The 26,263-nt window shown below is 41.9% G+C and overlaps 1 protein-coding gene across 1 annotated transcript in view; it reads left to right on the top strand.

Moving 5' to 3' along the window:
- The window catches only part of LOC114649074 (calcitonin gene-related peptide type 1 receptor-like), a 115,632-nt gene extending 89,624 nt beyond the window's left edge, over window positions 1-26,008 (top strand). Inside the window, exons 10-13 of the mRNA XM_028798491.2 lie at window positions 164-230; window positions 12,534-12,752; window positions 21,039-21,080; window positions 24,670-26,008. Of these exons, the coding sequence (XP_028654324.1) occupies window positions 164-230; window positions 12,534-12,752; window positions 21,039-21,080; window positions 24,670-24,879 (538 nt within the window). The 3' untranslated portion in view covers window positions 24,880-26,008. The remainder of the gene's footprint in view (window positions 1-163; window positions 231-12,533; window positions 12,753-21,038; window positions 21,081-24,669) is intronic.
- Window positions 26,009-26,263: the final 255 nt, after the last annotated feature.

Below are 26,263 nucleotides of genomic sequence, written 5' to 3'. Positions count from 1 at the left end.
TGGGTAAGATAATGCTTATGGGGGGGCTAGGTTAGGTTAGGTTCAATTTTCTAGACCCTCTGATACAAGCCTGTACGGTCAGCACCTCTTCTGGATGCTAAAACCAGAGAGAAGTGCTTTGGTTGTAACCACAGCTTCTCCTGTCTGTGCTTCTCTTCCACAGCTGCTGGATCAGTTCAGCTACACATCTGGTGTACATCATTCACGGACCTATCCACGCGGCTCTGGTGGTGAGTAGCCCGGCAGCAGGATATGCCAGTATCTACTTATGATTTTGCCGCCGACCTTAGGACAGCTGCAACCTATTGCATTTTATGTTTTCAGATTGCTTTGCATGAGCTTAGACAAAGATTTGGTTCTTAAAATGGAAAAATGTGTTATTAATTTTGCAAGGAAACCATTACTCACTGAACTTAGAGTAAGTGCTGGCACACAACAAAATGAAACAATGGAGGGTCTGTTTCTTATTCATTTATTTGGGTGTTTAAGTACACCATAGCAAAAACATTAATACAGGAATGAGACCGTCAATATGAGTATGGACAACCGAGGAGGCAAATGGAAGGATGTGTTATCAAGTGATAAGTGATGCAATACTAGAAGTGAAGAGTAGAGACTTTGTGTAGTGTGGAGTAAGCGCACTTGACTACCATTGCCTCTGGTTTTATGGGATGGACACCCTCTGTCACTTCTGCTGATTTTTTTAGTGCAGCAGTTCCTCACCTTTTCATTTTTCCTAATGGGCAGGGCAGAGAGACCATTTTCACTTCAGTGTAATCCCGTCTTCCTGTCATTCACATGAAGCAACTACTCATCTTGTTCACTATTGTGTATAAGCTGCATTTTATTCCTTTTAAATGGCATTTTTATATAGAAACAATTGCATTATAATATGAGGGGGATGATTGAAGCTCATTTTGGCTTTTTACGGGTTGCTTGCCTATTCTACCTCACACACTAAAGACATTAGAACAATCTGGACAAAAACAGGCTGTTCAGCCCAATAAAGCTCGCCAGTTCTATTCATTTCATTCCTCCAAAATAACATCAAATCAGGTTTGGAAGGTCCCTAAAGTCCTCCTGTCTACCACATTACACTCTTAAAAATAAAAGAGCGATACCATAGCAGAGCCATTTTTAGTTCCCAAAAGACCCATCCAAAGAAAGGTTCCAGAAAGAACCATGTATTTACGGATACTGACAATCGAGGAGGCAAGTGGAAGGATGTGTCATAAAATGATGTTTAAAAAATGGAGAGTAAGATGCGATACTAGAAGTGAAGAGAAGAGACTTGGTATAGTGTGGAGTAAAAGTCCATGATAAATTTGAGTGAATCAAAGGCGGCGCAGTGGTAGTGCTGCTGCTTTGCAGTAAGGAGACTGTGGAAGATTGTGGGTTCGCTTACCGGTTCCTCCCTGTGTGGATAGCACTTTGAGTACTGAGAAAAGTGCTATATAAATGTAATGAATTATTATTAAGCCTTATGGGCTATGCCTCAAGAAAGCACAAAAAGTAGCTTTCCATTCAGCTTTGATTTTAAATGTTACCTCTCCTATTCTGCTCTGGTCCTTTTCACTTTAAGGGACTGTACCCATCCCATCTATCTCTCAGTTTGAACAAGCCTTCTGACCCATTTGTAGCAACTCCTTTTGAGGCCACTTTAAATCATTCCTGTTGTGGAAACCCAGACATGGCAAAAAGGCTGTAAGACCTCCTTAAAGATCCACCAAGATCTTTTCTGGACCGTAAGGAAATGGCCACACCTAAGGCTGCCATCCTCCAACTACTACCTGCAGGCATTGGCCTACCCCGGCTCAAAATGGGAAGCTGGCTTAAATTTTTTAAAAAAGCTTTAAATGTTCAAAAATATATATCAAAAAGGCAGTATAAAGGAGGGGATAACTGTAAATGTATGGCTTGTTGAAACAACCCAAAGCAAAATAGTTTTCTACATTGAAAATCATGTTCTAACCCGCTCATTCCTGAACAGAGTCACGGGGGGTTACAGGAGCCTATCCCAGGTAGAATAGGGTACAAGGCAGGAACAAATGCTGGACAGGGCACCAGGTCATCACAGGGCAAACACACACACACACATGCACACACCCCAGCCACATACTATGGCTAATTTAGTGTCACCTATCCACGTAACCTGAAGTTCTTTGGGCTGTGGGTGGAAACTGGAGCACCTGAAGGAAACCCACGCAGATGCAGGAAGAACATACAATCTCCACACAGGGAAGACCCGGAACACGAACCCTCACTGTGAGGCAGCAACACTATCAATGAGTTCCCGTGAACACCCTAATATGAAACTTGGACATATTTATAAAAGAACAAAAACAGATAAACAGGGAAAAGATGAAGAAAAGGGGCTCAACAAAAAGTCAACCCCATGCTAACAAGTCCCAATATGAAATCCAAAAGCAAAATCCAATAATAGAAGTGAAAAATCCAGAACTGGAAAATATCAACAGAAAATAAAACTCACAGAACTCCAGCAAGCAGTGAATGATCCACAGCTGGACCCTAAACTGACCTCAATGTAAAGGCCAAGGGAGAACCGAGCAACAGTAACATTACAGTGGTCCTGACTCCTGGGACTCTACCTATAAAACACAAGATATGGGTGATCATTTAAAGATATAGTATGCAAAACCTAACAGAAATTACATGAAGAAATGATAAAAAAATAATTCAATTAAACATAAAAATACACATAAACCCTGGATGAAACAGAATTCCAGAGAAAGAGTTGAAGTCTGTCTGGAAAGCACAAAAGAAGAGGGTCACTGCATTTTGCAAGTACACCATCCATCCCAAGTTCAATCTTATTGGTCTGAATGTTGTTACATCATTTTATAACTTTATTTCATAGCTTTACATTTTTCATTTGCAGTAAAGGTTAATATAGTGACTTCATTTCTAGTGTTAAATCCATGTGTTAGGGGAAGGAATACAAAACGTTTTGCACAAAATAAAACATGTTCTCAAAAAATGTTAACCAACACTTGATGACATTGCTCAAAGGTTCAATCTTGTCCAGGTTACATTTTACAACAGTTACAAATTATGGCATGCGTAATGAATTGTGCTTGGAATTCCATGTTATTACGGTCAACACCGAGTCAGACTAGGGGTGATATATAATGATCCATTTTTTAGTGTAACACATTAATGACTCTGGACAGTATTCTGCTGCCATCTAGTGGATGAAATAACATTATGCTGCAAAAAATCATGAATATTTTTATTTGTTTTTCCACTTTAAGGTAACTCATCAATATTCATGAGTAGGGTGGAGCCTTCGACCAAATCACAACGGCATGTACACAAGAAGGTGTGAAGCCAATTTTAGAACAAACTGGAACTGAACCATTGGTTAAATCAAACAATAGTGATGACAATGTGAACTGTCCATCAGACGTTGACACGGATAGTGAGACTCATGCATATGGCACTGTATGACTAAGCTAAGGTGGTAAAAAAAGTCCAAATGGCTGTGATCAAGTGGAACACTCGTCACAATGCAGCGACTGTTAATGTTCGTGTCAGGACAAATGTGGAAGTCACTAAGCCTTGGGCTGTAATAGCCTATAAAACAACACAAGGGGTGCGTGAATTGTGTGGATCAGGACATTCTACAGGAAAAATATTATAAAAAAGTGAGAAAGGACACACACGTCTACTGTTCTTATTGTGATGTCGGGCTGTGCATCGGTGACTGTTTCAAAACATGTCACTCAAAGGACGTCAGCTAAATCTGCCTCCGTACAGCACTGGACACTAGACAGGCCTTTCCTACTCTATTTATGTTGACATTTTAGTGTTTACATGTTTCTGTTGCACATAATAACATTTTTTGGCTAATTTTTTCCTGAGGGGTAAACATAACGCTAGGAGGTCACTGTGGTAACAACATATTTTACACGTCCTACAGCTCAGTGATAGCCATTGCTGTGCAGATCCAATAACACCACTTCAAGAGGGGCCCACCGAATCAACAAGCTGATTAAGAAAAGCAGGATTATTTATGGGATGCACTCTCAGCCCAATGGAGATAGTAACAAACAAAAAACATTAAAACGAGGCCAAGTGCCATTATGAACAATTCTGCACATCCTCTCTGTAACTCACTAACACTGAAGACTTTCAGGCAGCGAATCATTCAGTAGAAGTGGGTCAAGAAACTAGTGGGGCTGCCACATAGCTACAGCATCACGCCTGTATAGTGCCTCATTGGGACTGGGACTGCTCTTTTTGTCTGTGGCCAAGTTAGACATTTTCTTTCTTTTTAGTAACTCTTGTGTGTATTTGAGGAGAGTTGCTGTTTATCACAATATGTATTTATTTATTGAGCTTCTGTAAAAAACATAATTTCCCCCTTGAGACAAATAAAGTGCCATGTACTGTTATGTATCATTCCATTTCTGCTCATCACTTCCTGTTCTTGTGTAGCCTTTTGAGTCACTGCAATGAGACAGCTATCTCCAAGTATCACTTCATGCTTTAGTGCCTTGCTTTATCCAAATATGGGATACAAATGTTGGCTTTCCCATCATACAGCAATAATCTCAATCTCTTGCGCGTGTACACTTCACCTTAACATTTAAATGTCTTCATTTGTCACTGTGCTGTGTAATTATTATATTGCATCACATTATGACTTGAGCGTCTTGGCTTGTCAATCTCTCTAAGCATCATCATCACTATTGCCCATATCTTTTCTCTATACTCTGCACCAGGTACACAGCCATCAATGCCTGACTTCTCATAGCATGTCTAACTTAGTCACCTTATTCCATCATTATGTGGATTATGAATTAATTATGATTTTGTTTTAGTCATTTACTCATAAATGCAGCTGATACACATCAGTGTGTTAGTCTCCACATGGATCATTATAGTAATTTGTTTCTTCAAGCGGGATGGTCTGCATCTAAATAGATTCGGCGCCCGGGTCCTCTCTGAAAACATCACGAAGGTAATTCGTCTCTCTTGACTGTCTATTTTTATTCCTAACCCTTTCCATAACGCTTTGCTAGGATGTGATAATTTGGTAAGAAAATCTTCCTCAAAAGTGCACTGCATTACTACTCTAATAACTAACCTCAATGCATGTAAAAAATCTAGGCAGTGCGGCATAAATACGAATAATTTAATTACAATTACACCTCTAGATGAACAATGTATTAAAACTATAAAAACAGATTATAGATTAAATTAAAAATACGCACAGAGCGGCACTAATAAAAATAACTTAATTTCTATCTTGATTACCAATAACACACATACAATTCAGTTCTGGTCTTCCGAAACATTAAATATGGCTCTATTAAATGTTAGAGCATTAACCAACAAGACGTTTTCCATCAACGATCTTATTAGTGATAGGAAAATTTATTTTATTACACTAAGTGAAACATGGCTTAGCTCTGATGGCGCAGCTGTTTTAATCGAATCTGCGCCTCCGAATTACAGCTTTGCTCATGCGGCTCACCAAGGTAATAATAATTAATAATAATAATTCTTTGCATTTATATAGCGCTTTTCTCACTACTCAAAGCGCTCAGCAATTGCAGGTTAAGGACCTTGCTGAAGGGCCCAACAGAGCAGAGTCCCTATTGGCATTTACGGGATTCGAACCGGCAACCTTCCGATTGCCAGTGCAGATCCCTAGCCTCAGAGCCACCACTCCGCCACGCCAGGTAAGAAAGGCTGCGGCCTAGCAAACATTTATTCGAGCCGGTTAAAGTGTAAAGATGTCAGTTTTGGTAAATTCAAGTCCTTTGAGTATCTTGCTGTTGTTATTCATGGAGTTTCTCAGTTTCTAGTATTATCCATGTACAGACCTCCTAAATACAGTCCATCCATCCATCCTCTTCTGCTTATCCAAGGTCGGGTCGTGGGGGCAGCAGCTTGAGCAGAGATGCCCAGACTTCCCTCTCCCCGGCCACTTCTTCTAGTTCTTCTGGGAGAATCCCAAAGCGTTCCCAGGCCAGCCAGGAGACATAGTCCCTCCAGCGTGTCCTGGGTCTTCCCCGGGGCCTCCTCCCGGTTAGACGTGCCCAGAACACCTCACCAGGGAGGTGTCCAGGAGGCATCCTGATCAGATGCCCGAGCCACCTCATCTGACTTCTCTCAATGCGGAGGAGCAGCGGCTCTACTCTGAGCCCCTCCCGGATGACTGAGCTTCTCACCCTATCTTTAAGGGAGAGCCCAGACACCCTGCGGAGGAAACTCATTTCAGCCGCTTGTATTCGCGATCTCGTTCTTTCAGTCACTACCCATAGCTCATGACCATAGGTGAGGGTAGGAACATAGATCGACTGGTAAATTGAGAGCTTTGCCTTATGGCTCAGCTCCTTTTTCACCACGACAGACCGATGCAGAGCCCGCATCACTGCGGACGCCGCACCGATCCGCCTGTCGATCTCACGCTCCATTCTTCCCTCACTCGTGAACAAGATCCCAAGATACTTGAACTCCTCCACTTGAGGCAGGATCTCGCTACCAACCCTGAGAGGGCACTCCACCCTTTTCCGGCTGAGGACCATGGTCTCGGATTTGGAGGTGCTGATTCCCATCCCAGCCACTTCACACTCGGCTGCGAACTGATCCAGAGAGAGCTGAAGATCACGGCCTGATGAAGCAAACAGGACAACATCATCTGCAAAAAGCAGTGATCCAATCTTGAGTCCACCAAACCAGACCCCATCAACGCCCTGGCTGCGCCTAGAGATTCTGTCCATAAAAGTTATGAATAGAATCGGTGACAAAGGGCAATACAATGCGTCTTACTTTAAGGAATTCTTAGACTTGGCGTCAATTGTAATTACGAACTATGACACATTCCTAATAGTCGGTGACTTTAACTTTTATATCGATAATCAGTGTGACTTGAAAGTAAAAGAATTCATGAACCTCCTGGACTTTTTTGATTTGAGACAGCACATTAGTCAGCCTACACATAAAGTAGGGCATACGTTAGACCTAGTAATTACTAAAGGACTAAAAGTTAATGTGAAGCAGATCGTTGATATTGGTCTATCAGAACGTTTTCTCTTACTATTTAATATAAAAATAATGATAGAAAATATTCACGAGGAGCATATTGTTAAAAAACGCTTCTTTGATTCATCAACAGCTTCAAAATTTTCAAACATTCTAAGCAACCAGTCCATTTGTAGTGCTTACTACAATAGTGAGGATAATGTAAATAGTAAGGTGGAAAATTTTAATATTAAGGTGAGAGCTGCTGCTGACATACTCGCACCTGAAAAGATAGTTAAAATATCTTCTAGCATTGTTATACCATGGAAGACCCAAAGGGTGTCTGATCTAAAGAGAACATGCCGGAGAGCTGAGCATAAAAGGAGAAAAACTAAACTGATTATCCACTATGAGATATTGAAGGTTAAAATTACAGAATACAACAACATAGTCCGTCTTGAGAGTCAGTGTTATTTCTCTAGAATTATAAATAACAATGCTAGTAATCCTCTTATTCTTTACAATTGATCATCTGCTAAACTCAGGTCACTCAATGGAGTGCCTCCAAAAAACGTCCAGTGAAACTTGTGAGGATTTTGATGTATTTTTTAATCAAAAAATTTATGATATTAGAAATAATATAGTACATCTCCCCAACATTGATCCTCTTAAACCACAGTACTCCATTTTAAAAAAATTTAATTCTTTCACCAGGATAGATTTACCTGATTTATATAAAATAATTTCTCAACTGAGACCCTGCACCGCGTCCTTGACCCAATAGCAACAAGTTTTTTCAAAGTATTGGGCGTGCTAATTGATGATATTCTTGACACAGTAAACTTGTCATTAGATACGGGGGTCTTTCCAGACTGTCTTAAAACTGCTGTAGTTAAACCCCTGCTCAAGAAAAATAATCTCGACTCCTCTGCTTTTGAAAATTTTAGACCCATTTCTAACCTGCTTTTCTTAAGTAAAATTCTAGAAGGCAGTCATTATGCAGCTAAATGATCATTTGAATAAACATCCATCCATCCATTTTCCAACCCGCTGAATCCGAACACAGGGTCACGGGGGTCTGCTGGAGCCAATCCCAGCCAACACAGGGCACAAGGCAGGAACCAATCCCGGGCAGGGTGCCAACTCACCGCATTTGAATAAACATGCCATTCTTAATAAGTATCAGTCAGGTTTTAGAACAAATCACAGTACAGAAACTGCACTCGTTAAAGTAGTAAATGACTTGCAGGTTAATGCAGACAGAGGCTGTGTATCTGTTCTCATCCTCTTAGATCTGAGTGCCGCATTTGACACCATTGATTACAATATTCTTAGACATCGTCTTAGTCAATGGGTGAACGCTCTGGCAGTGTCTTAAATTGGTTTGAGTCCTACCAGGAAGGTAGAAAATTCTTTGCTAGTTGTGGTAATTATACTTCAAAGACACATGATATTCTATATGGTGTTCCACAAGGCTGTATCCTGGGTCCCCGGCTCTCTTTTTGATTTCCATGCCTCCGTTAGGTCAGATTATCTTGGGGCATAACGTGAGTTACCACAGCTGTGTTGATGACACACAGCTGTATTTATCAATAGTGCCTGATGACCCCGACACTCTTGATTCACTGATACAATGTCTCACTTGTGTTTCCAAATGGATGAGTAGTTACTTTTCTCAAACTAAATAAAGAGAAAACAGAAATTTTAGTGATTGGCAATCATGGATATAATGAGGGTATTAGAAACAAACTTGATGCATTAGGATTAAAAGTCAAGATTGAGGTAAAGAATTTAGGGGTAACTATTGACTCTGACCTGTCTGACCTAAATCACATATTAATCAGATTTTGAGGACAGCATTTTGTCACTTAAGAAATACAGCAAAAGTTAGATCTCTTATATCATTGAAAGATGCTGAGAATTTAGTTCACGCTTTTGTTTTCAGTCGATTAGATTACTGTAACGCACTCCTCTCAGGACTACCCAAAAAAGACATCAATCGATTGCAATGAGTGCAGAATGCAGCTGCTAGAATCTTAACTAGGAAAAGAAAATCCGAGATACGGTGGAGCACTTTAAAACACTGCTGAAAATACATTACTTTAACATGACTTTCTCATAGCTTCATCTTAGTTTAATCCTGATGCTCTGTATATCCAATTAGTTCTCATTATTATTCATGATGGCTTCAAAATCCGTACTAACTCCTACTGTCTATTCTGTTCTTTTTCTGGTTTTCTGTAGTGGTGATCTGCACCATCACCACCTAATCAAAGCACCGTGATGTCCTACATTGATGGATTAAAGGCCAGAAGTCCACGTGACTGTCATCATCAAATTCTTCCATGAGAACCCTGAATATAATGAGGACTGATTGAGGTCATTTATGTTAGGTAGAATGCCTAGAGGAGGCTGGGTGGTCTTGTGGCTGCGGAACCCCTGCAGATTTTATTTTTTTCTCCAGCCGTTTTGTTTGTTTTTTCTGTCCTTCCTGCCGATAGGACCTTACTTTTTTCTCTTTCTTCATCATGTAAAGCACTTTGAGCTACATTGTTTGTATGAAAATGTGCTATATAAATAAATGTTGTTGTTGTTGGCATAGCAAGATGTTAATTTTGGGAGACATAATAGCATCTAGTGTCTGGGTTTGAATTCAATGCCTAGCAGTTGTCTGTGTGGAGTTTGTACGTTCCTCTGTGTCTGTTTTGGTGTTCCTGTAGGTACAACATCCGCAACAATTTATTTCTTGTATAAGCCAAATCACTCAAGGGAAGCTTCAATGGACTTTAATGGGCTCTGTTTTTTGACAGCCTGCCTGTCTTTTTAATTTTCTTTCTTTATAGTCATACCAGTGTGTGTTCAGACCAAAACAGTGTGTACATTTACATCTATCTATCTATCTATCTATCTATCTATCTATCTATCTATCTATCTATCTATCTATCTATCTATCTATCTATCTATCTATCTATCTATCTATCTATCTATCTATCTATCACATGCTACCCATGCAGTAGTGAAACAGGACAAACTTTAAAAATCAATTTAAAAAAATGTAATTTTGGCCAAGCAGAAGGTTGGTACGCTCTAACGTCAAACGTTGGCACTGTATCTGATTGTGTTCAGCTCTGCATCCCCTGCTTGGGGAGAAGAGCACTTGACCATGATATCTCTTGCAGTCAGCAGCTACCGTCTAAAACACACATAGCTCTGATCACTCTCAAAAACGTCACTCCAACATGTGGCGAGAGGTAGAGCGACTCGAATGGAGGCTGGTGTGTGAGTGAGGAGGGCCACGCCCACATCCCCCTCCCCACGGCCCGCAGTCTCTCTCTCGGATTAGTACAAATAAATTGATACCACAAGCAAATTATGATACGCGATGAGAGAAGTTGAAAAATCAACCAGAATGTTCAAGCAAATTATAGTAAAAAACTAATTCTCTTGTGAAAAGCAGACAGATATACAAACAGACAGACAGACAGACATTGGATTTTATACATATACTAGCTGTGTAAGCCCTTGCTGTAAAAAGCCTGGGGTCCTAGAAACTATTGAAATCATCAGAAAAAAAATTGAAATGTAGAGATGTCAGGTAATTGAAAGGAACGACTTTGGTCTTCTCTCTCCTAGGAGGATTCGTTTTGCCGACGTGCTGGCATCGCTTGTCCATTAGCGGCGGGAGGAAAAGTAAAAGGGATACCATTTTGCAGATATTAGCAGCTAAGCGACTTTGTCTTTCTTCTGAAGTTTCGTTTTGCTGATGTGCTCGCCTCGCTTGTGTTATTAGCAGATAAGCAAGTTTTCTGTTTCTTTGGCGGTGAAGCCCTTACCTGACTCCACCTCTCACTTCCAGGCTGGACAGACACACACACTTCCACGCGTAGATGTTGTAATAAAGAGACTGACAAGTATAAAGGTTTGGGGTTTCCGGCCTCATATACTGTACAGAAATACTTATTCAAACAAAAAAATCGGTCAGTGCGCTGACTTGCTGTCATTACAAAAACTATATCCTCATACATAGAGGGAACTTAAATAATGAGGGACCAGAAACTGATGACTGGAATGCTGGGAGGAACCGAGGTGCATTATGGGAGTTGTGACATCATCAAGGTGAAACCAGAGGAAGGGATGGAATGCGGAAGTGGCAGCGGGAGATTTAGTGAGTCCAGGTAGTGTTATGGTGGCATTGTCTCTGTCTTTCTGCGGGAACAAGAGAAAGAAAGGTTAGTACCCCGTCTCATTCCCCTGGCACGATGTTTTAAGCTACTCATCAGGTTTTTCCGGGGCTCCCCAAGCGCGCGTGCATGACAATGTTTATATATAAGATACAGATATACAGTAGGTAGAGTTCCTTTCATATCTATCTATCTATCTATCTATCTATCTATCTATCTATCTATCTATCTATCTATCTATCTATCTATCTATCTATCTATCTATCTATCTATCTATCTATCTATCTATCTATCTAAAACTCCCAAAAAACCTTGTAAGGAAAAAATGGCAGAAATCTTGGGAAAGGCAGTTCAGAGAGAGATCCCCTTCCGAGTAGGTTGGGCGTGCAATGGGTGTCAAAACACTGGGGAAATGCAACACACAAAGCAGAACATGAGTATTCCTCTTCACAGAGCTAGATGGCCAATCTGTCATGACCACCTCAGAAATACAACACAACAGTACAAACGACTTTGTTCTTGCATAGCGCTCCTCACCAAGTGCAGGCACAGAGTGACAAATCTCAAGGCAAAATGCAAGAATAGATGACACCACTTACTAAATACACAATGATCCTATATAAGGATGCAGATTTGTTTGACTGCATCCAAAACAAATTAGAAAGTAATTAAATGAAAAACATTTGTCCATCATCTAATTGTAGAACCACAGCCAGATTGTAGAAATGAGTAGACAAGCCAGTCATACTCAGAGTGCTGGAGACATCGCCCACCAAGCTGCCTCCCCCTACTGGCCATTCTACAGCTGAGTCAGTGCTGGGATGGCCAATCAGATGACTGAATCCTTCTACCACATGATTCCAGTTCTCCTGTACCTGAAATAACCTTTTCATCGGCAGGAAAACAACTTGGCAGTACAGCAATGGTACCAAGTGTCACATGAGGATACTGAGAAGAGAAAAAGAGTAGTGGAGGGTTACTGTACGAACTGTGGTTGTCCTGCATATTCGGTTACCTGATGACTATAAGCTGACCCGCATACCAAGGGATGTGCTGACGGTCTGACCAGGGTCTTTCTTGCCTTGTGCCCAGGGCTCCTGGGACAATCTCCACCAAGTCATTCTGAATTGAATTAAGTCATTTTGAGAATATATACAGTATATGTGATATCTGGGTGGAGGTCACTTTTAAATCAAATTTTGTGAGGCAAAGTGCTACTTTTGAGGAGGCAAACAAGGTAAACATGTTGCTATAATTAATACAAAGTGCATGAATGTGTTCATAAAGTTATTGATCTTCTCATACTATTTATTTTTAAATGAATGCTCTTGGATTATGTTATTTCTTTTTTTCCTCCAGGTGAATTTGATTTTCCTGCTGAATATCATGCGGGTCCTTATAACCAAGATGAAGCTGACCCATCGGGCAGAATCTTACACATACATAAAACTTGTGCGCGCCACCCTCATCCTCGTACCCTTGTTGGGCATTCAGTTTTTGCTGGTTCCTTGGACACCCAAAGGCCGGTTGGCGGCAGAAATCCATGAATTCATCACAAGCATATTTTTACACTACCAGGTAGTCCAATAAATTATGAGGTACCTGTTACAGACTATTATGAAATGGAGTGGGCAGCTTCCCATTTTGCATTTTATAGTTAGGATTGTATTCTCAAATGTTGGACTTAGATAAGTGGTTATGAAAATGATTAAGATGGATGGATCAGAAGGTGACTAAGACTTCCCATCCACTTTCAGCATTCATTTAAACCTATAGAAAAACACCAAGACTGTTACAAAGGGTTGACATGATGCACTGGCACAGTCAATAAAGAAGGAAGATCATAATGAAGACTAACAGGAAAATACTGCACTCCATTTAAATGAATATAAGCTAGTAAGACCTGGGGTAGTGCCCTCTTTCAGCTTGTTTGCCACCTTATATTCAATTAATGTATGCTGGCACAGGCACCAGCTCACCACAACCCAAAACTGGACAAAGATAGCTGAATGCATTTATAATTTAACTTGCAATACAACTTACTGATAAGATACTGAGCAATTGTATTGTCTTTAGTTTTGTCAAAAAAGATAAATACTTATGACTTATTGAAATCCCCTTAACTGAAATCCCATTCCACACAATTTTCCTTGATTTCCACCTCTACTCCACAGTTAAAATTTACATTGTGATTAAAGCACTCATTGCAGAGATTCATTTAAAGGGATTTACAGACATTTCGGTCACAGCTTGTTGAAATAACAGCACCTTCTCTACACAGTCCCCCCATTTCAGAGCACCATAATGTTTGGGACGACTGGTGTCACAAGTGTTGGTGATTCCTCAAGTGGGTTTCATTGCTTCATCAGATACCTCAGCTTGCTTCTACCCTTTGGAGTTTATAGTCACCATTGTTCAACATGAGGACAAGAGCTGTGCCAATGAAAGACAAAGAAGCCATTATGAGCCTGGGAAACAAGAATAAAACCATTGGAGACAAACCTTAGAATGAGTGAAATCAACTGTCTGGAATATCATGAAGAAGAAAGAACACACTGCTGAGCTCAGTAATCACAAATAGACTGGTAAGCCAAGGAGCGACTCGACCTTCACTGCTGAAGAATCCTCACTACGGTCCACAAAAAGCCCCCAACGCCTGTCTGATGGATCAGAAACAGTCTTCAGGGGGCCTACGTGTGTTTGTATTATAGACAACTATCAGCAGAAGACTTCATGAACAGAAACACAGAGGCCACACTGCAAGACTCAGGCCATAAAAACAGGATGGCCAGATTACAGTTTGTGCCAAAGTACAATTTTGGGAAAGGGCCTTGTGGGCAGATGTGACAATGATGAACCTGATCAGAGTGATGGTGAGAGCAAAGTGTGGAGGCCAAAAGGAACTGCCTGGGATCCAAAGCAGACCACCTCATCTGTTAGACATGGTGGTGGGGGTGTCATCACTTGGGCATGTATGGCTGCCACAGAGACTGGAACACGTCTCTTCATTGATAATGGAACAGCATGGCACAATGAAATCTGAGGTGTAGAGAAATATCTGATCTGCTCAAGTTCAGTAAATGTCTCCAAACTCACTGGATGACACTTCATCCTACAACAAGATAATGAGACTAAACACACTGCTGAGGCAACACAGGAGTTTATCAAAGCTAAAAAATGGAAAATTCAAGAATGGCCAAACCAGTCACCTGATTTAAATCCAATTGATTGGGCCTTCCATGTGCTGAAGAGAAAACATAAGATGACAAGATCCCAAAATGAGCAGCTGCTGAAGATGACTGCATTAGAAGCTTGGCAGAGCATCACCAGAGAAGATCTTCAGCACCTGCTGATGTCTATGATATGGGACACAGTCCTAATTTAATAGACCTGAAGAGGAAGAGAATGAGGGCAGAGCCAAGGATCAAATGATGGAAGTTGAAAAAGGAAGACTGCAAGGTTGAGCTTAGGGAGGAGGTGAGACAGGCACTGGGTGGCAGTGAAAAGTTACCAGACATTTGGGAAACTACAGCAGATGTGGTAAGGGTGACAGCAAGAAGGGTGCTTGGCGTGACATCTGGAAAGAGGAAGGAGGAAAAGGAAACCTGGTGGTGGAATGATGAAATACAGGAGAGTATACAGAGGAAGAGGATGGCAAAGAAGAAGTGGGATAGTCAGAGAGATGCAGAAAGTAGACAAGAGTACAAGGAGATAAGGCACAAGGTGAAGAGAGAGGTGGCGAAGGCTAAAGAAAAGGTGTATGATGAGTTGTATGAGAGGTTGGACACTAAGGAGGGAGAAAAGGACCTGTACTGATTGGCTAGACAGAGGGACTGAGCTAATAATGATGTGCAGCAGGTTAGGGTGATAAAGGATAAAGATGGAAACGTACTCACAAGCGAGGAGAGTGTGTTGAGCAGATGGAAGGAGCACTTTGAGAGGCTGATGAATCAAGTAAACGAGAGAGAGAAGAGGTTGGATGATGTGGAGATAGTGAATCTGGAAGTGCAACGGATTAGCAAGGAGGAAGTAAGGACAGCAATGAAGAGGATGAAAAATGGAAAGGCCGTTGGTCCAGATAACATACCTATAGAAACTTAGTGGTGATTAGGAGAGATGGCAGTGGAGTTTTTAACCAGATTGTTTAATGGAATCTTGGAAAGTGAGAGGATGCCTGAGGAGTGGAGAAGAAGTGTACTGGTGCCGATATTTAAGAATAAGGGGATGTGCAAGACTGTAGTAATTACAGGAGAATACAATTGAGTAGTGGAAGCTCGGTTAAGAAGGGAGGTGATGATTAGTGAGCAGCAGTATGGTTTCATGCCAAGAAAGAGCACCACAGATGCAATGTTTGCTCTGAGAATGTTGATGGAGAAGTTTAGAGAAGGCTAGAAGGAGTTGCATTGCGTCTTTGTGGACCTGGAGAAAGCATATGACAGGGTGCCTCGAGAGGAGCTGTGGTATTGTATGAGGAAGTCGGGAGTGACAGAGAAGTACGTAAGAGTTGTGCAGGATATGTACGAGGGAAGTGTGACAGTGGTGAGGCCTGCAGTAGGAGCGATGGATGCATTCAACATGGAGGTGGGATTACATCAGGGATCGGCTCTGAGCCCTTTCTTATTTGCAATGGTGATGGACAGGTTGATGGACAAGATTAGACAGGAGCCCCCGTGGACTAAGATGTTTGCTGATGACATTGTGATCTGTAGCGATAGTTGGGAGCAGGTTGAGGAAACCCTGGAGAGGTGGAGATATGCTCTAGAGAGGAGAGGAATGAAGGTCAGTAGGAACAAAACAGAATACATGTGTGTAAATGAGAGGGAGGTCAGTGGAATGGTGAAGATGAAGGGAGTAGAGCTGGTGAAGGTGGATGAATTTAAATACTTGGGATCAACAGTACAGAGTAATGGGGATTGTGGAAGAGAAGTGAAAAATAGAGTGTAGGCAGGGTGGAGTGGGTGGATAAGAGTGTCAGGAGTGATTTGTGACAGATGGATATCAGCAAGAGTGAAAGGGAAGGTCTACAGGACGGTAGTGAGACCAGCTACTGTATGTTATATGGGTTGGAGATGGTGGCACTGACCAGAAAGCAGGAGACAGAGCTGGAGATGGCAGAGTTAAAAATGCTAAGATTTGCATTGAATGTGACGAGGATAGATAAGATTAGAAATGAGTACATTAGAGGGTCAGCTCAAGTTGGACAGTTGGGAGACAAAGTCAGAGAGGTGAGATTGCGTTGGTTTGGACATGTGCAGAGGAGAGATACTGAGTATATTGGGAGAAGGATGCTAAGGATAGAGCTGCCAGGGAAGAGGAAAAGAGGAAGGCCTAAGAGAAGGTTTATGGATGTGGTGAGAGAGGACATGCAGGTGATGAGTGTAACAGAACAAGATGCAGAGGACAGAAAGAAGATGATCCACTGTGACAACCCCTTAAGGGAACAGCCGAAAAAAGAAAAAGAAGAAGTCATTGCTATGTCCAAACATTACGGTGGCCTGAAATGGGGGGACCGTGTAAAAAAAAAAGTATAACAGAAATGTATGTAAATCCCCATAAATGAAAGTCTGCAATGTGCACTTTAATCACATGTGAATTTTCTGATTTGAAATTTTAAACTGTGGAGCAGAGGGGGGCATCAAGCAAAAATGTGTGGAAAATGATATGAAGGAGATTATTGAGGGAACTGTACATATATATATATATATATATATATATATATATATCCATCCATCCATTTTCCAACCCGCTGAATCCGAACACAGGGTCACGGGGGTCTGCTGGAGCCAATCCCAGCCAACACAGGGCAGGAACCAATCCCAGGCAGGGTGCCAACCCACCGCAGGACACACACAAACACACCCACACACCAAGCACACACTAGGGCCAATTTAGAATCACCAAACCACCTAACCTGCATGTCTTTGGACTGTGGGAGGAAACCGGAGCGCCCGGAAGGAAACCCACGCAGACACGGGGAGAACATGCAAACTCCACGCAGGGAGGACCCGGGAAGCGAACCCGGGTCCCCAGGTCTCCCAACTGCGAGGCAGCAGCGCTACCCACTGCGCCACCGTGCCGCCCCCATATATATATATTGTGGATGAGTGGACGCTTGAGGGCACTGTTGCCCCGTGAAACCCAACAGACAGATGCAGATACTGGTTAAAAAGCACCCAGAAGTATTTTAATTTTCTTCTTTACAGCACCCCAAAGCACCTCCACCACCACAAACACAATCAATAATACAATTCTTTTCCTCCTCTCCTCCCAGCAGCTCTGTCACACTCCCTCCGGCTCTGCTTGCTGGGTCTCCCATAGTCCTTTATATAGTCCTTGATCCGGAAGTGCTTCTCCTCTTTCTGTTCACATGACTTGTCAGCACTTCCAGGTCAGATGCAGAATTACATTTTTCTTCAGCCCGGAAATACTTCTGTTCCACCGTCCCTGTGACCTGCGAGTACTTCAGGGCTTTACGGGAAACAAAAATCCCCTCGTCTCCCTGCAGCATCACACGGTGGCCCCCAGGGTACTCAGCAGAGTTGTGAAGCCAAACTCCATCTTCCATGATGCCCTGCGGGAAACCAGGGCACCTCTAGGCTGCAGGGAAGATACCATCTAGCATCCTGGATGTGTCGTCCGGGATGAGCTCCCGTCCGTCCATCACATTATATATATATATATATATATATATATATATATATATATATATATATATATATATATATTATAATAAAAAAATCCTGAGATGACACAAGAATTTTTAGCCTGGGACGAGACAAGACATGACTTTTTCAGCGAGACAATTTCATGTCCCGTGAGACGAGACTGTGTGCCAAGAGATTTAACCACGCTCGGAGCCGGAAATGAAAGACAAAGAGTAGATGACAAAGTAGAACATCATAAAGAATTCAAAAACATTGGCACAATACACATGCAGAGCAGGTTAGAAATAATGAAAGTACTAAAATTCGAAAGTCTTAAAAAAATTATAGTAAAGAACGCATTAGCACAAACAAATGGAAATTATTACTTGGTGAAATAACGGAATAGTGAAAAGAGATTGAATATATTGTTTGGATTTAAACTTTAAGTCGGAGACTTATAGATCGTCTAATTCGTGTTGCCATCAGGGAAAAGTAGTGTTTCTTCCCAATGAAGAGGCATATCTGCGAGAATTAAAAGATTTGTTGTTTGGTGAAAGTGAAATCCACATACATGAGCGGCAGAGATGTGAAGTGGCTGGCACATGGCACAAGCCGGGGGGGATGGCGAACGAAGCGAGCAGGTTGTGAAACCCCCTAGTATATATATATATATATATAGAGAGAGAGAGAGAGAGAGAGAGAGAGAGAGGAAATTAAGTATTACCCGTGTCAATGTTTTTCTCAGTAAATATATTTACACATAATTTGTTATTGAAGTTATTTCTTTTGATTTTTTTGTATGTGTGGATTACTTGGGCTGTTACTGACATCTGGTGAAAGTTTCATGTTAATAGCCACATTAGAAATATATTTATTGAGAAAAACATTGACACGTTCAATACTTATTTTACCTGCTGTATATATATCTCACATATACACACATATGTATATATGGACATTAATGGATAACATGTTGCAGGAAGAAAGAATATAACACCTAATCAAGAAAAAGAAGTACATTCTCTTATCACATTTTCACAAATTGGCTAAATGTCTAGCTCTCATCAAATTTGTTTTTATGTTCTTATTTTCAAATTCTTCCCTATTTGAAATTTACATAAAGTATAATACACACAGGTAGAGTTTAATGGTTAATTGGTGTCTATATCAATATTTCCTTTATATTCAATACAGTGCCTTTCCCAAAAATCTACTGTACTTTGCTCAATGCTTGACATATGATAAGGGTTTAAATGTGTTGCTAGATATTTTGTACTCTAAGAGGTGTCAGTGTGCCCCAAACACCAGTCACAAGTGCCATGAATACAGTCTGAGGCATCACAGTACCTTAGCAGGCTTTTTAAAGTGTGTTCAATACAGTACAACACAGCCAAAAACCTTCCTGTCTCCTTCCACTTTTCTTCTGTAAGCGCTGTCCTCTTCCTCCCGACTGTGACTCACAGTGTGAGGTAAAATGCCACCCTTTATGTTGGACCCAGGAGTACCTCCAAGTACCATGGCATTGCATGACGGAAGCACTTCTGGACCACTCGATGACCCCGACAGGGCTGCTACAAGTCCGAAATTCAAGTCTCAGGCAACCCTACAGGTGTCCAAACTGGGACCAAATCTAAGGAGCACTGTCACCTCTCGAACTGAGGTCTGAACTGTTCCTGATACAGTGCCTTCCCCAGTCTATCCATGATTATGCTTTCACTCTGACTTGGATAAGAATTGGGAACCATCTCGGCTGGGTGGCACCAGAATCCTCCATGGTCTTCCATTGCAGCTTCCTGGCAGGGCAAGAACTCACCCTCCATCCCAGAAGGGATCCCAGTCCATGCTTTATGGCACTTACAACAGATGCAGTATGAAAGGCACTATTTAATCAGATAGATATTTAAATTTTAAAGAAAACTTTACAATTATATAATAACTAGACAAAGAGCCTGTTTCGACAACATAAGATGAAACGGGCACGAGTGGAATAGTATAATATATAACAATTATAAGCACCACAAACCTGATATAGGTGTATTGAATGAATGCATAATTAGGCCTCGAGCTGTAGTCGAAATTGCCTTTCAGGCCTCTAGAGCTTTAATCGAAGTCGCCTTTCTCTTTGAATTTTCGCGGCCGTAAATCCGCCGCCTGCCGTGATGTCAGTCTCGTAAGGTTTTTCGGGCAGCTGCGCAGAAGGCGACTGCGCAATAGGCTTCAGACATGCGCAGAAGGCGACGTGCGCAGAAAGCGACTGCACATTCGGCTTCGGACAGACGTGAGTGAGTGAGTGAGTGAGTGAGTGAGTGAGGAGACTGGCAAATTATGTATTAAGATAATAATATGGTGCACTTATATAGCACCTTTCCCATGCTCAAAGCAGACAAGCTATATTTTCTTACATGGAAATGATTACGGGTTTTTCCATTTTTTAACAGAACATGTAATATTTATAATTCTTCATGTTTCTTAAAATTCTTCAAGCTAATCAGTCATTTTAATTAATAAGCAAATTCCACTTTTAGTCAGATAGACAGATAGATATAATATATGAATGGCACCTTTGCTTATATTGTAAGCCACGGTTTCACATATAATCAGTCAAGATTCTTTGCCAGTCAATATTAGACATATGTGAACAAAAGACCTGTGTGTGTGCGTGCGTGTGTGTGTGTGTGTGTGTGTGTGTGTGTGTGGAGCAATCCACTCTGCTCATGCTCAACCACAGCCACAGGAGTTGGTGTGAATTCTACAAAAGATGTAGAAGCATAATTTATACAAGTGTGACTTGCACTTAATGAGATGGCGCATGCCTGCACTTTTAAATTCTTTCGCCACATGCATGCCCCTCACTTCTCACTCAACTCAAGCAGACAAACTCAGCTTTGTGGTACATGCATGTTGTACGTTCACACATTGAGCTGCCATATGTTTACCTGAGAACGGTTCCAGCCTGTCTCGCTCAATTTGTGCCATGGCTGCACTCGACTACATGTCCATTTTGGACAAGATACGACCTGTCTTGACCCACTTAGCTGACGCCTCTGCAAGTTCACAGATACTGTAAACCTTACTAGTGAGTCTTCAGGTTGGTTTTTGTCCCAAAGACCACATACAGTTAGTTTTTTCTTATTTAAATGTTAAATTTGATAGTAATCAGTTAATCATAAATTCTGTCACCCTGTTTTTACATACAATGCTGTTGTCTATATTTCCACAGGGTCTTTTGGTGGCCACAATATTCTGCTTTTGTAATGGCGAGGTGAGTATTTATTTATTTCTATTTTTAAGTCACTGAGTGGAATTGTTCAGAGAAGGACTCTGAAGAGATGAAGGGGAGAGAGAAATTAGGAGAATAAAGCTGGTGAACATTTTGAGCTGAATGGCCTGTTTTCAACAAAATTGTTCTAATGATGCATTTACTGTATCACCACGCTAATGGGCTTTAAATGACTCCTACAGTATCCTGTAGTTATCACATGTGCTGTACCCTGAGTATTTGAAAATGTCCACCGTGACAAAAGTAAAAATAACACCTCATTCTATAGGGTGGTCCAGATCTAATTATGCAACTGTTCGACTGACAACCGTCTCCCCACCATTTTGGAATGCAGGGCAGGTGCTGCCATCTATCGGCAACAAAAAGAATTTTAAGTGAAATCTCTATGTGCAGGGCAGGTGCTGTGAATTCTCAATGTAATAAACTTAATAAGTTATAGCGTAATGAAAATTACATAATTAGATCTGGACCACTCTAATATTAAACCAAAAGCTAACAACATCAAGTGCAGCTGCTAAAGAAGTTTTTCAACATGTAAACCTGGACATCCTGTTGGGTGTAGAGGGTAGTTTTACTTTCTTTTAGTGCTTTGACCTCATAGCTGGCACGCCCTACATGGGAAGATTACATGTTCTTCTCATTTTTTATTTTCCTCCCTCAGTCCAAAGTGATACTGACTGGTGTATCTAAAGGGTTTTAAAATAAGAGTCAGGTGGGCTTCTGTCAATCAGCTATACAATACTGAGCCTGCTCAGCCCGGTTCTGTGCCACTGGGCAGCACTGGGCATAAGGTAGGAACCATCCCTGCATGGAGTACCAGGCCATTACAGGCAGCACTAAAACCTACACAGGGCCAATAAAGAACCATCAGTTAACCTAACAGGCATAGGGATGTGGGAGGCAAAAAAAAGTACACACACCACCAACAAATGTGTGGAGAAGTGCTAAGCACCACCAGTGAGTCAGTCTTTCATTTTTAAAGGATGCAAGTGCTTCACAAAGCAAGTAAGAATACAGTGCAGTATCAAATCTACAAACTGATCCATATAATAAAGTCTCCATGGCAAATGTAAATAACAACAAAAAAATGCCCCCTGACAGACATGAGCAGTCTACTTGTATTACCTGCAGCCATACCACATGCACTTCAGAAGAGTTCACCCACCTGAAGCTAAGAAAGTTCGGGCACTGCCAGTACTTGGATGAGAGATGATCTAGGAACAGCTTGAGTTGCTGCTGGAAGAAGTGTTTGTAAGGCCAGCAGGGAGCGCTTACCCTGTGGTCTGAATATGGGTCCCAATGCCCCAGTGCAGTAATGGGGACACTGTGCTGTGAATAAGGCACCCTCCTTAGATGAGGCGTAAAACTGAGGTCCTGGCTCTCTGTGGTCATTAAAGACCACTGGGTATCTTTTCAAAAGAGTAGAGTGTATCTTTGATGTCCGGGCTTGTAATTCTGGCCCCCTAATCATCCCCTGTCTCTAACTGGTTAATGTATGGTGAGTGTACTGGTGCCAAAAAGGCTGCCGTTGCAACACATTGGTGGTGGTTGAAGTGGTCCCCTTTTGTCTAAACGCTTTGAGTAAGTGAGAAAAGCGCTATATAAAGGGAATTAATTGAACTGATACTTTGAGTAACACTTTACCCATCTATTACTCATTTACTTCTATGCAACAAGATGTTAACAAACATTAATGTTCACAAAGCATCAGTAAAACGTTTATTCATCTCTGCAATGTGACCTACTAACTGCCTACCCCGGGAGTTTCCTAGGGCCCTCAAGTTGGTGGCAGACCCCCAGTTTCATTCTCTCATCTCTGAAACATAGCCAAACTTCGTCCCTACCTCTCCCTCTGTGATGCTGAAAAGCTGGTTCATGCCTCTGTCTCATCCAGACTGGACTATTGTAATGCACTCCTCATCGGGATACCCAACAAGAGCCTTCAAAAGCTCCAACAAATTCAAAACAGTGCTGCAAGAATCCTGATGAGGGTGTGGAAATATGAACATATCTCACCAATCCTTCAGTCACTTCATTGGCTCCCTGTCTATCTCCACATCGAATACAAACTCTGTTTGCTCACTCATCAGTGTATTCATGGAAATGCTCCACAATATCTTAAGGAACTCCTTATATTACAATGATTACTTCTTGCCTGAAGAAGGGGCCTGAGTTGCCTTGAAAGCTTGCATATTGTAATCTCTTTAGTTAGCCAGTAAAAGGTGTCATTTTACTTGACTTGTCACCACATTCATAATGGCTAACACGGTACAACACCCTAGTACTACAATCTACTACAAAAAACCTCCATTTTGGAAATACCCACCACCTTCGCCCCCTATGACCAAACTTCGTACAATGGGTGACCAAGCTTTTGCAGTCGCTGCTTCACGGCTCTGGAATGGCCTACCAGAGAGCCTAAGAACACAGCAGATTGTGGGCCGTTTTAAAAAACAGCTAAAGACTTTTCTATTTAGGAAAGCTTATTAACAAGAATGCTATAATTATTGTTGTTTTATCTCTGTTTTTATCTAGTTTTCCATCCATCCATCCATTATCCAACCCGCTGAATCCGAACACAGGGTCACGGGGGTCTGCTGGAGCCAATCCCAGCCAACACAGGGCACAAGGCAGGAACCAATCCCGGGCAGGGTGCCAACCCACCGCAGTTATCTAGTTTTGTCTTTGTTAAATATTTTTATGTAGCACTTTGAGATTTGGGCGGCACGGTGGCGCAGTGCTAGCGCTGCTGCCTCGCAGTTAGGAGACCCGGGTTCGCTTCCCGGGTCCTCCCTGCGTGGAGTTTGCATGTTCTCCCCGTGTCTGCGTGGGTTTCCTCCGGGCGCTCCGGTTTCCTCCCACAGTCCAAAGACATGCAGGTTAGGTGGATTGGCGATTCTAAATTGGCCCTAGTGTGTGCTTGGTGTGTGGGTGTGTTTGTGTCTGTCCTGCGGTGGGTTGGCACCCTGCCCGGGATTGGTTCCTGCCTTGTGCCCTGTGTTGGCTGGGATTGGCTCCAGCAGACCCCCGTGACCCTGTGTTCAGATTCAGCGGGTTGGAAAATGGATGGATGGACTTTGAGATTTACTACTATTGTGAAGTGCCTTATAAATAAAATGAATTATTATTATTATTATTATTAGTGGAGTGGCACGGTGGTGCACTGGGTGGCGCTGCTGCCTCGCAGTAAGGAGACCTGGGTTTGCTTCCCGGGTCCTCCCTGCATGGAGTTTGCATGTTCTCCCCGTGTCTGTGTGGGTTTCCTCTCACAGTCCAAAGACATGTAGGTTAGGTGGATTGGCGATCCTAAATTGTCCCTAGTGTGTGTGCTCTGCGGTGGGCTGGCGCCCTGCCTGTGATTTGTTTCTTGCCTTGTGCCCTGTGTTGGCTGGGATTGGCTCCAGCAGACCCCCGTGACCCTGTGTTTGGATTCAGCGGGTTGGAAAATGGATGGATGGATGGATGGACCCCCGTGACCCTGTAGTTAGGATATAGCGGGTTGGATAATGGATGGATTATTATTAGTTGATAATGTCTGACTCTGACTGACTTCTTTTCTCATTACCCACAGGTTGTGGCAGCGATCAAGCGCGTGTGGATGCAGTATAAGTTTCAATGTGGCGGCAGGCTTGGGGTCAGTGAGCTGCACTCTAATTGCCACACCAGCTCCACCGTAGAAGACATAAGGATAGGACTGACAAATGGGAAAAGCAGCGAAGTGTGCAGTGCAGCAGGGGTGGACGACTCGGCCAAACCGGCCAACACGATCACCCGCATTTAAGAGATCAATGTGTTTGAATGCATGCCCACTGTGAACGTGCTCTACTTTGACCCCATGAGGGTGTTTTGGGAGAGGTTTTTTCAACTGTGATTCAACTGGAAGATTCCAACAGGCCAATAAAAGGGACAGTGGCAAAGGGATTAAAAGAAATTCAGAAAATCACAAAAGAATTGGAAATCTGGCACAAAGCAGAATGACATGTTTAAGTTGCCATCCCTATCTTAATGCTGTTTTACCAAGCGTATCAATGGAGTGACTGCATTACACCAATAAAAGGTAGAGCAGTTAAAGACATTGCTATGGAAATGTAACACTCATATGGCGTTCCAGGTGACAACGAATCACTCAGGATTTGTTTTTTTAATTTTACATAGTGCATTTCATCACATCACGTTCTTTTATGATATATAGTACCTATCATCACAAAGCACATTACAAAGAGCAAAACCGATGTTTTTTTTTGTTGTAGAGGACAAAGTGTGTACCATTACATGTACCATTAGGGGGAGCCATAATAGAAATCAATGGCATCAATGTCACAGACTGGGTAACCTAAGTAAACTGAACTGTCAAATTAGCAGCCAGACCAGCACACTAGGCATCTAAAGGAAAGGTGTCTGGAGGGCACAGTTCACTATTTATTTATTGTTTTGGAGAAAGTAAGCAGCACAAAATGCTTAGAAACAAATGGAGAAAGTGTTTTGGAAAAGGTGTAGATATTAAAAGAAACAGTAAAGTATGGGGTTGTTGGAGTCAGGAATACGAACAAATTACGAAGGTAAGTACAAATTGAAAAGAAGACCGTAAAGAAGTAAGAGACTATAGAATACATGTTTGAACTGGAATGTGCAAAGAAGAAGGAGAAGCAAGCAAAGGTAAATAATTAGTGAATGGCCACTGCGGATAATGAAAGGAAGATGATAAGATGACTAAATTGTAATATGGGATGATGGGAAAACTCAGTGAAATCAAATGTACTGTAGGTCGGGTGCGGGTGTCAGATCTAAAGGGGAAGCCGGAGAAAAGAAAGTAAATGAAGTGAAAGACGACCAGATTAAAGATATGAAGTCTTATGTAATGGTGTTTAGACAAGCAAGAAGTATAAAAAATAAATAAATACATACAGAAATATCATTGCCTGTTTGTGCAGCTCAGTGACTAGCGTGCTGCTTCTTCATGGGACATTGCATGCCTTTCCCAAGGTTTCTTCCATTTTTTCCCTACAAGGGTTTTTTCTTGGGAGTTTTTTTCCTTGTCTTCTTAGAGAGTCAAGGCTGGGGGGCTGTCAAGAGGCGGGGCCTGTTAAAGCCCATTGTGGCACTTTTTGTGTGATTTTGGGCTACACAAAAATAAAGTGTATTGTAATTGTATTGCATGCTTTCCC

This window comes from Erpetoichthys calabaricus, chromosome 3 (genome assembly GCF_900747795.2).
Source record: "Erpetoichthys calabaricus chromosome 3, fErpCal1.3, whole genome shotgun sequence".
NCBI classification, from domain to species: Eukaryota; Metazoa; Chordata; class Cladistia; order Polypteriformes; family Polypteridae; genus Erpetoichthys; species Erpetoichthys calabaricus.
This window is presented reverse-complemented; position numbering and strand designations above follow the sequence as displayed.